Genomic DNA, 10,144 nt, shown 5'->3' with positions numbered 1-10,144 from the left:
CATCAACCATGTTTTGGAATGAGATGGAAAATGATTGCCACTTCACCTCATGTACATAATGTCCAAATTGATGCATACCATACAATGGTTTTAAAAACACCTATTGGAAGAATAAGATGATCGAGGTAATAAAGGTGGCTTCATGGACAAATAAATAAAGGCAATAATACAAGTGGCAAAAGATTTGTTTAATGTTTACTGTTAGTAAATTCTCTCTTTGGAAGATTTGGATCTACAAAGTATTCTTGTACAAAGACACAAGAAAATTATATTTATATAAAATAAGAACAAGCAAAAAGGATAAAAATATATATATAAAAAAGAAGAAGATAAATTAGAACACACATTCATAAGGGAAAAAAAGTTAACCATTATACCATCAATCCAACTTTATATGAGAAAACACAGTTTCTCATTGATCACTGCTATTTATCTTGATCCCTATGAGTTGCTCAATCGGTTGGCGGCAAATCGGACACTTACTTGATTGAAGCCTCAATTCTTTTGCACACTTGCCACACATGCACTGAAAAGATACAACATACATGACTTGAGAATAAAGGAATAGAGGTTTAAATAAAAAGGAAAGGGAAACAGAGATTTGAAATTGTAACAACATGCAGAGTACTGAAATGTTTCCTCGAGGAATTCAAACACTAGAAAGAAGTAAGAATATTACCTCTTGAGAAAAACCTTTTTGAACAAAATCCATGCAAATCAATTGCTGAATATTAACAATAGAGAAAAAACTTTTCTAGTCTAGATTTCCACATAAACTAGTATTCATACTCAGCCGAACTTATCGCTGTAAATGGACAATGACTGCTCAAGTGAAAGGGAGAGAGGGACTGAGAGATATATCCACTAAATAAACTCTAGAGATCAGATAACTTGCACTCATGTGCCTGGAATTAAACAGTCAATTTAAGATGTGTAGTTCAAGCATAAGAGATTCAACCTTCCTGATATCACCCTTAATAGTGTGTGGAATCATTATGCTTGAATGCGAGAGCACTACATAGTGCTTCTCACTTATGATTGATAGCCATGTCTTAAAATAGTGAACAGGATAAAGGGCAGACTCTCACCATATGTCGGCAAGGTAACACGGCGGTATCCTTAGGTTCAATCATGCAAATCACGCACTCCTTCCCTGGGTCACTGTTATCAAAGCCTTCAGCTGCCAAGCTTCCTATTCCGTATATCTCACGGAGCTCATATCGAACTCCAGCAACCCATAGAATCTGCCTTATTACTCTGACATGGAAATTGTCACCATTTTTCTTCTCGAGAACAGCTTGAGTAATCTGCATGTGGCGAAGTGTGTTCGGCACAGAATCATCATTTTCATTTGTTAAGTCAACTGGCAAGTATGTTTCAGCAGCTATTACAAGTGGAAAAACATCTTCTTCAGGTGATGATTTTGAGAGATCATCCAACTCAAAGAAGCCTAAATCAATGCCTGTTCCTGAAGGCTGATGAAATTTCTGGCCAAGACCTTTCTGGAAGGAGATTTTCACAGGCAAATGGGCTTCAGGAAATGCAGGAACGAACCTACAATCCTGCTCTTCCTTGGCAAAGTAGAAAATCGTAATGCTGTTATTAAAAACAAAACAAAAGAAGCTGTATTAGATTTAAGAAAAAAAATCCTTGCAAGGTCTCTTGTGTGTGTGATTAGAAAACTCAGAGAATCAAGCTGGCACACAGCTTCTTGTTAATTGCTGGCGTTTCTAGTGTTCTGAAGGGATCCAGTGCTTTGGTTCTCGTATGAAATAACCCCAATGAGATTCTCATGTTGTAACATTTGGATTTTCTTTTTAAACATGCAGAGTTTGAAGTTGCTACTTTAGAAGTGCAAACTTCTCACCCAATTCCATAATTCAGACTGATGCTATTGAGATTTTAATAGAACAAAATTCACTTCAGAAAATTAACATTGCAGCAGTAATACATCGGTATTGTCCAAGTATAAATGCTTTCCTAGAAAAGATCTGGGAAAATCAAAATAAATGTAGCTGACATTTTCACTTATTAGAATATGTGAATGTCTTCCTAGAATAAACGAGTGCCTGTGCTTACATCCAAGGTCAACTGGATTGAGACAGAACATTATAATTAAGGTCTATGACAAGCTCGAGCCTAAGTGGTAGGATTATGATCTCTAACTCTTCTGTCCTAGGTTCACTATATAGCTAATTGCCATAGAATACATTTAAAATTACCAGAAAAAAAATATCGCTATTGTCTATCATGCATGGAGAATAAACTACTAAAGAGAATCACCATATAGAAATTGCATACATACAGAATGATAAGGTTCTTCCGGTCAGCACAACAATCCAGTCATGCCCACCAGAAAAAGGAAGATACTCCTTTCAAAAGGTAAAAAATGAGAGGGGAGAGAGAAGAACAAAATCCACCTAATATCCAGCTAATTCACTAATCAATGCGTGAATATTTTCGGTCATCCTAAATATTACAACTGATACACAATGCGATTTAATTCATATCGACCTTGTATAATCGTTTGGCATGAGTTAATTCTGATATCATAAAGCCAAGATGGTGAAACTTTTACTATATTAACTCTGCCGGTCTTTCTAAAATGAGAAAAAACTGTGTAGTTCCATACGCTGTATTTAATACAGATCAAGCAAACCTTGATTACAATTGTAGTACATTACGCTGTATTTAATACAACTGTAAACACAGAATGATGCTGAAACCTAAGGGTAAACTAAAACATTTGCTACTGAGCTTATATAATGAAAAATCAAGGCATCATATGGCGCTTTTGAACAGTATTCGAGTCAGTATACAGACCAAGAAAGCCTTGATTACAATTGTAGTGCATTATGATGTATTTAATACAACCATAAACACAAAGAATGATGCTGAAACCAAAGGGTAAATCAAGCAGTTTAGCCAGGCTAAACTATCTTTCCTCGCTAATCACCTCTCAACAAGGACTATTCACCTAAGTTTACTAATTTATATCTCAAAACATACGAAAAAAATGGGCAGCTTTTGTAGCGTATAAGCAACCACAGTCCACGATCTCCAAGTATCTCTAGAGCTATATATTTGCAACGAGAACATCATTAACGGGAAAAAAAACTCAGGCTTTGGTTATGGTCTTGTCAGTCTACGTTTCATCCCTTCAAATTCCCTGTTTGGCTCGTTCTTGCAAATTTCTTTTCTGAAACCCTTCACTACTCTCATTTCCACCGTCAAAACCACTCTGGACAGTCAACAATTAAGAGATAAAATGCACTAGGTCTATGTTGTATATCAAGGCCGCCCAACCCACACTATCACTTGAGATATCATCCTAAGCCCCAATTACCATCAAAATCACACTGTGAAAACTCAGTAAGATTTTGCACAACTCAATGTTTTCAACATAAAAAGGTCACCTGATAATCTAAATTGAGATCATTCCTTATCGGAGATGGCACTCATAATCTTGTTTCAATTCATTCAGTCACTCAAAACACTAGAAAATCTCACCCTCAGATTTTACTATAGGGATTCATTATAGTCAATCACCGAGCTCGAAGCTAATAAAAATTACAAGATAGAATCTTGACTTATTTTCTTAAGCAAACAAATCATCCATGTTAATTTAGCAACAGAAGCAAAACCCTCAATCAAGAATCATGTAACCAACAACCAATGTATCAGAAACCTCTCCTTTAACAAAGCAAAATCAAGAATTCAACAATAAAACCAAGAATCTAACACTAGCAAATCAAACACTAACCTCCCATCAAATAATGCATCGAAAACGAAAGAAACCAAGTGATGATCAGGGTTTGAAACATCAATTTCAACCTTTAAAGTATCTTTATTAACATTGACATCATTTCTAACCCTCTTTGCGTTCTGATGATCCACAAAAGGAGCTGGCTCCGGCAGAATTGGTTGTGCAGTAGCAGCATTAATAGTAGAAGCAAAACCCACGTGAGGACTGATTACAGGAGACCACCCACTAGTTGGCTGATGATGACAGGTATAATAAAAAGGTTGGTGATTTGCATAGTTGCTTGAGTGGTAATGGTGGGAATTGCAGTAGTGGTGAACTGGAGGTGGAATGTGGGTAGGATAAGGGTTGTTGGGTGGAGGATAAGATTGTGAGGGTGGTGGTTGGTGCATGGTGGCGTAGTGACTTTGATGTGGTGGTGGGGGAGGAGGAAGGAGAGAGATGGGTTCCGCGTGATGATGATAACAGCAAGGTGGTGGCGGTGGCGGGGGGTGATAAAAAGTGGTGGTTCTTCTTCTAGTATTGCTCCATGAAAGGCCCATTTTTCGGTGGGTGTTTTATTATTTTTTCGCAAATTGAAGGATGCGAGGAGCGTTGAAAATTGGAAAGCAAAGATTCGAGTGATGTTGAAGAAATGGGTGAAGAGTATAGCAAGAGAAACGAAACACATTTATACTTAAAAATTTTGTTTGATATAATGACCAAAATACTCTTATAAACAAGCTCAACCATCAGAACTTGACCTTCAAGAATCCATGGTTGAAAGGATGCGATGATCCAAGGAGATCCAGACCATGCATGGTCTTTATTTTCTTTTCACAAGTTCTGAACGGTCACAACATTTGTTAAGAATAGAACCCTGAGTTGAGGTCAGATAAATTATAAAAGCATACGTTCTAACACAAACACTGTTTCGGGAAATAGAGTGGAACAGAAAGGACATGTCCTAAGTCCTTCGTGTTGCTTTGAAATAACAAGATTCACTCCAAAATTGTTCCAAATGCGGCAAATCGCATTGAAGACTATTATATCATTCATTCTTCGGTATTTATAGCCTCACTTCAACAAATGCCAATCAACCACTTACATCCAAACCTACATTTTTATTTGTTTTTTTAACTTTTTTGCAAAAGATTTCTACTGTACAAATAAGCAGAATAACAAATAACAGGCACTAAATGGCAAACTAAAATAAAGAGTATTGCCTTTAAATGAGGTAGGAAAAGAATTTACACAAAATAAGAATCTCATTGTTCATGGTTCTCTTCAGACGGGTCTATCTTGATAATGAGAGGCTGGTTCAGATTAACAGAAGTATCTGCCACAATGGGTAATTGAGGTGATGCCAAAATGACATCTAGATCCTCATTTTCAGCCAAAGCTTTATCCAAAGCAGACTTGGCGACTTTAGTAACACAAAACATAAGAACCACTGCAAAGAAAAGAAACAGAAGTGAAAATTGTAACCATAGGCAGAGTTCACACAAGATATCAGGTCAAACAAAAGTTGTCATTAGACTTCAATTTGAGGTAATGTATGATACTAAAGCCACAATGCAACTCTCCAACATTCATAAATCTAAGAGCCACTTTTCAAAAGTTAAAAGAAAATTACTGGTCAGTTTCTAAGTTTCACTTCCTTCTGCAATTTTGTTACTTTTTTTCTCCTTTAGTTTCACATGTCATTTTCTTTATCAGTTCATCATAGCACTGAGTTATATCCCACCCAACTATCACTTAATCGGTGAAAAGACTCTGACATGGACACGACCACACAACACATACATTGAGTTCATTTGGCTCCTTGACATAGGTTGACAATCGCCAGCTACTTTATAATACCATTATTTCCCTATTGTCCTAAAAGCTCAAAGCCTTGAACCACGTGGCTGTAGGATCCAACTTGATAAACAAATCCTAAGTAGTTATATTTGGCACCAAACAATGTTGACATTTTCAGTAAACAAGACTCAACAAAACATGGAAACATTCTCCGAGTTCACTTCTATTTTAACTCATTTCATATATAATGAAAGCCGCCAACTCCTGTGAGTACCATCATCTCCTCATTGTTCTCAAATCTTGAACAAAATGGCAAAAATGATCAGAATTGATAAGTGATCCTGAGTAATTATAATTGGCACTTGACAATTGGTGGTGACTTTTTCACTAAACAGGGCATTAATATTTTGTGACCATTATGATTAAAAAATTATGACCACTCAAAACTCTCCAATTGGGGATTCAAAAAAATAAAAACAGAAAGGCAAAGCAAAATAAAGAAGCATGCTGGCGGATCATTGCAACTTACCAGATACAACAAGGCCCAATACAATAAGAACCTACATCCACAGTAAAAGAGTCACAAATATATCAGACTACAGATGAACTGGGTGGTTAAAAACAGGGAGAGAAATAAACAATGGAGACCTATATATCAGAAAATGACTCAAAACTGAACTCGAGCATGTAAGAAAAGGATAGGGTCCTTACCCAACGAGTAGTTGAAAACTCACTCCACCCATGAGTCACGTCAGAAAGATCCTTGAGTGTCGTTCCAATGTACACTAAAGCAAGGGTTATTGGCTGTAAGAAATACCATGTTAGATACGGTGAAGTGATTCAAACCAGCACTACCTTCTCAATTATGTTCTTCCATGCATATCTCATGAGCTAACATAATTAGAAGGTCATAACTATTTTGGAAAAGAATTGAAAACAAAAGAAAACCTAGAATTTCAAATTTTTTAAACACCAATTTAATTTCTCTCTTTGTTTTCTGGATATACACAGACAAACTAGCCAGCAATTGAAATGTTTGATCCATAAACTTAACATTGCTTAAGCTTAATGAAAGCACTAAGCATAACAACTGATTACACAAATCATCAAGTACCACCCATAATAATAACAAGTTAGCTGTTCTTCTATGGGGTGAGGACTCCCTCCCTTTGGTCAGTAATCCTCGCACTAAAAAATTTTAATCAGTGCACAACATGCCAGTAAAAATCATGTCAGAACATGTTTTAATGTTTATATCACATAAGGGCAATCAAAGTGGAGACCACATCACATCAACAACATGATTAAACAGGCCCATCAAGCAGCACCAATGCTATCCTTCAATTGATCCACATGAAAATAAATCTCTTTTGAATGCATATTTGGCATTTCATAAGGCTTTTGTATCTCGATACAGCATTAAAATTAATTCACCAAGTACAGTTGGATGAGTGAACATACCATCATTCCTATCCAGGAAGCCAGCATGTATTCCCCTATTGGAACAGGAGTGATGGACAGCAGGTAATTCAGCATGTTGAAAGGCAGTAAAGGAACAAGTCGAAGCAGCAGAACAATCTGCACAACAAAATAAGAAACTTCAGAGATTTCAGAGAAGAGTAAGCCATGTTAGAAATAATGGACAAGAGAGGAATAACAAGGAACTTGCAAATATATGTAGCAACAAAACCACTGAAGTTTTGAGGATCAAATATGAAGCACACAAACCTTGAAGCCAGACTTCTGAATAGCAATTGCAACTGAACTAAACTTTGGGTAATCCTTCAACTTGGAGACAACGAAAGATCTACCAATCTGAAGGCACCAGAATAAGACATAAACTAAACACTCACTTGCAGTATCAAACATAGAAACTACAAATCCTCTAGCTAGTTAGAGAAAACCAAAAGGAAATGAAAATACATAAAACAAATGTATGTTTCCTTTTTTTCCCAAGCCTTTAATAGTAAAAAACAAATGCAAGCTCAGGTGAGTGATTAAGCATAAGTAACAAAAGGATGCGCCTTTTCTCCTTCTATGCATATTATGCTGCTGGAACTAGTAAGTATATACCATTGCAAGAGTCTAATAACTTACTGTTCTTCCTAGAAGAAATGCTGCCCCAGCACCAACTGTGGCGCCAATAGAATCGGCAACAAAGCCCACGGGCAACCCGAAAAGATATCCACCACCAAGCTGAAATATGGAGACCAAGTTACAAGAGAAATAGAGCTTACACAGTATAAGTTTTCTTCCACAACTACTTGAAGATATGCAAGTGGAGAGAGATCCAAATCAAAGAATTGGGAGTGCATGGTCTTGATAGCAGAAGTGGGAGAACAAACAAAGGGCGGATAAGCAAAATTGAAGCCAATAAGATGAAAGGATTGATTATTTAAATTATTAAGGAAAGATAACCAAGCAGGAAAAGGCACCAGAAATGGTATAAATCCTTACAGTAAGCACTGAAGCTGGAACAGCCAAGATTGTTAGAGGAATATATGCAATGGCCCTGCAAGTGGCAAAATAAAAGTGAGCTGCAAGATCAATTGATTTCAATGTGCTGTGTGACTGGTGTGTCTGACTAAATTAAAGAAACAACAACAAAAAAGGGTTTGCAAACATAAATACACAAGTGATTGATTACAATCTGAGAAATCATAAGGCAAAAGGTTTCCCAATGAAAAGGAATTGGAACTATTTAAGGCCATACACAGCGTGGAAAGGAAATCAAGAACAAAACAATTTAATATCAAGAAAATTAAAAAATACAAGGAACATGGGTGCACAAAATTGACTTACAGTACGAGGGGACCCCAAGGCCCAAGATCCTGCTCAACCCATAACAAGAAATCCTTCAAAATCTGCAAGGAAAAGCTCTCCGGTAAATAAACAAATGCAAGCATAATCAATCATCATCAGCAAAATTTAACAAAACCAATGAGATGATCACAGGCCAAAGACACTCAATGTGAGACTTGGGAAAAACACACAAAATATCCACTAGAGCAAGACAATGAATCTACTTGTTCAAAACAAAGTCCAGTTCCTGCAATCGAACCTCGCCACATTTCCCCACATCAAAATAAACAGCCAAAATGAGATCATAGCAGAGAGAATAAAGATCATTACAGTTAAATACTAAGTAAGAACTAATCTGAATCAATACCGAACCCTATCCAAAACAACAGAACACATATTTATAAACCTCGGACAAAGCAACCATCTTTTGTCTCTGATCAGCCCGCAAAAAAACCGGTTAGTGTCCCATCAGTTCAAGCATTGAACGAAGAATCAAATTCAGTTCAAAATAGCATATGCCTACATAAAAATGAATCTGGGACACAATCACATTGCACAGAAACACACCCTAATAACCTCAATTTCCAAGAAATTCCACAAACAGACACGAAAGACCACAACTTTCCCTAAAATTAAAACCCCCCACAATTGCATCACCACTAAAAGAAACCAATACGCCATGTATCAAAGAAACTCCACAAATCCAACGCAAAAACAAAGAAACCCACATCAAAAGACGCGCCATCGGACACAGAAAAGAAAAGAGAAAGCTTAAAGAGAGAAAGGGGAGAAGAAAAATCGAAACCTTTTCAACAGGGAGAGTGAAGAAGGCAAAAACAGCAGCGGCAACAAGGAGAAGAAAGATGGTGATCCTGAGAAGAGAAGCCCATGAAAAAGAAGCCATAGAAGAGGAAAGCCTATGACGCCAAGGGCGACAGTCTTCGTCGTCGTCTTGGCAATCCGATATAGCTTGCTTCAAAGACAAGCGGGCTCTCAAGCCTCCAAGATTTGCCAGGTTTCTTGTCGTTTTGGAGAAAATGATAAGAGGATTGGGACTTGGGAAGGTGCATTCTTTGTTTTATTCTAGGATAAGGATTTTATTTTTATATTATTATTAAGTTAAACGACATCATCATTACCATTATATAGATAATAATAATAGTAATAGTATAATGAAAATAATAATAGTATTAACGATCAAACATTAACAAAACTCTAGAATTAAGTATAATTATAAAAGTGCGTGGTTTTTTTTTCATTCAATCACTGTTTATCATCTCACTTGGTATAAAATACAATAATGCGTTTTTTAAAAAAATTATTTTGATCATGAATATTATTTTTATATAATTAAGTCTTTTTATATTTATTTTTAAGATAAAGTTGAATTGAAAGATAAAAAAACTAAAGTGAAAAAATCGAGTAAATTAGGTGGTAGGCTTGCAAATGATTTAAAAAGTTTATTTGCGTCCTTCATGTTTTTAAGCTATTTGTTTAATTGATCCCTATAATTTTTTAAAAATACATTTTGACACCAAACTTTATCTTTTTTATTTTTTAGGTTTTTTTTTTTTTGTATGGATGTGAGAGGGGTTTCCAAAATCTAGTTTAGAGAAAGAAAGTTGATGTTGGAGAAAATTTAGGTCACCAAAATTATATATTGTTGTGTCAAATGATTCCATATAATGAAGGGGATTATGATTAAGTGTTTTTTTACTTTGAAAACACATAAAAAAACAGATTTAAGCTCAGGAAGATTTTTGATTTCGGGTTTTGGATCAGTTTTTTATGTTTTTG

At 36.0% G+C, this 10,144-nt stretch overlaps 2 protein-coding genes across 2 annotated transcripts; both read right to left on the bottom strand.

Moving 5' to 3' along the window:
- Window positions 1–297: 297 nt before the first annotated feature.
- On the bottom strand, window positions 298–4,712 carry LOC118061136 (probable E3 ubiquitin-protein ligase LUL4). Its single transcript, XM_035074532.2, has 3 exons — window positions 3,764–4,712; window positions 1,089–1,596; window positions 298–526 (listed from the first exon to the last, which is right to left on the bottom strand). The coding sequence occupies exons 1-3, from the start codon at window positions 4,303–4,305 to the stop codon at window positions 413–415; spliced, it is 1,164 nt and encodes a 387-aa protein (XP_034930423.1). The 5' UTR covers window positions 4,306–4,712; the 3' UTR covers window positions 298–412.
- A 134-nt stretch (window positions 4,713–4,846) lies between these two features.
- LOC118061137 (uncharacterized) lies at window positions 4,847–9,420 on the bottom strand. The gene is made up of 9 exons (XM_035074533.2): window positions 9,153–9,420; window positions 8,348–8,409; window positions 8,003–8,057; window positions 7,643–7,741; window positions 7,274–7,360; window positions 7,007–7,123; window positions 6,257–6,349; window positions 6,075–6,105; window positions 4,847–5,195 (listed from the first exon to the last, which is right to left on the bottom strand). The coding sequence occupies exons 1-9, from the start codon at window positions 9,249–9,251 to the stop codon at window positions 5,011–5,013; spliced, it is 828 nt and encodes a 275-aa protein (XP_034930424.1). The 5' UTR covers window positions 9,252–9,420; the 3' UTR covers window positions 4,847–5,010.
- Window positions 9,421–10,144: the final 724 nt, after the last annotated feature.

The sequence above is a fragment of the Populus alba genome, chromosome 8 (genome assembly GCF_005239225.2).
Source record: "Populus alba chromosome 8, ASM523922v2, whole genome shotgun sequence".
Taxonomy (NCBI): domain Eukaryota; kingdom Viridiplantae; phylum Streptophyta; class Magnoliopsida; order Malpighiales; family Salicaceae; genus Populus; species Populus alba.
The sequence above is the reverse complement of the archived record's forward strand: the minus strand, read 5'-3'. Positions and strand labels throughout refer to the sequence as shown.

Coding starts and splice junctions, on each gene's coding strand:
- LOC118061136 (XM_035074532.2), bottom strand. CDS start 4,305: ATGGGCCTTTCATGGAGCAATACTAGAAGAAGAACCACCACTTTTTAT. Junction 1,597..3,763: donor GATGCATTATTTGATGGGAG/GTTAGTGTTTGA, acceptor TTTTAATAACAG/CATTACGATTTTCTACTTTG. Junction 527..1,088: donor TGTTACCTTGCCGACATATG/GTGAGAGTCTGC, acceptor GTATCTTTTCAG/TGCATGTGTGGCAAGTGTGC.
- LOC118061137 (XM_035074533.2), bottom strand. CDS start 9,251: ATGGCTTCTTTTTCATGGGCTTCTCTTCTCAGGATCACCATCTTTCTT. Junction 7,742..8,002: donor TTCCAGCTTCAGTGCTTACT/GTAAGGATTTAT, acceptor TCCATATTTCAG/CTTGGTGGTGGATATCTTTT. Junction 5,196..6,074: donor ATTGGGCCTTGTTGTATCTG/GTAAGTTGCAAT, acceptor TTTTCTTTGCAG/TGGTTCTTATGTTTTGTGTT.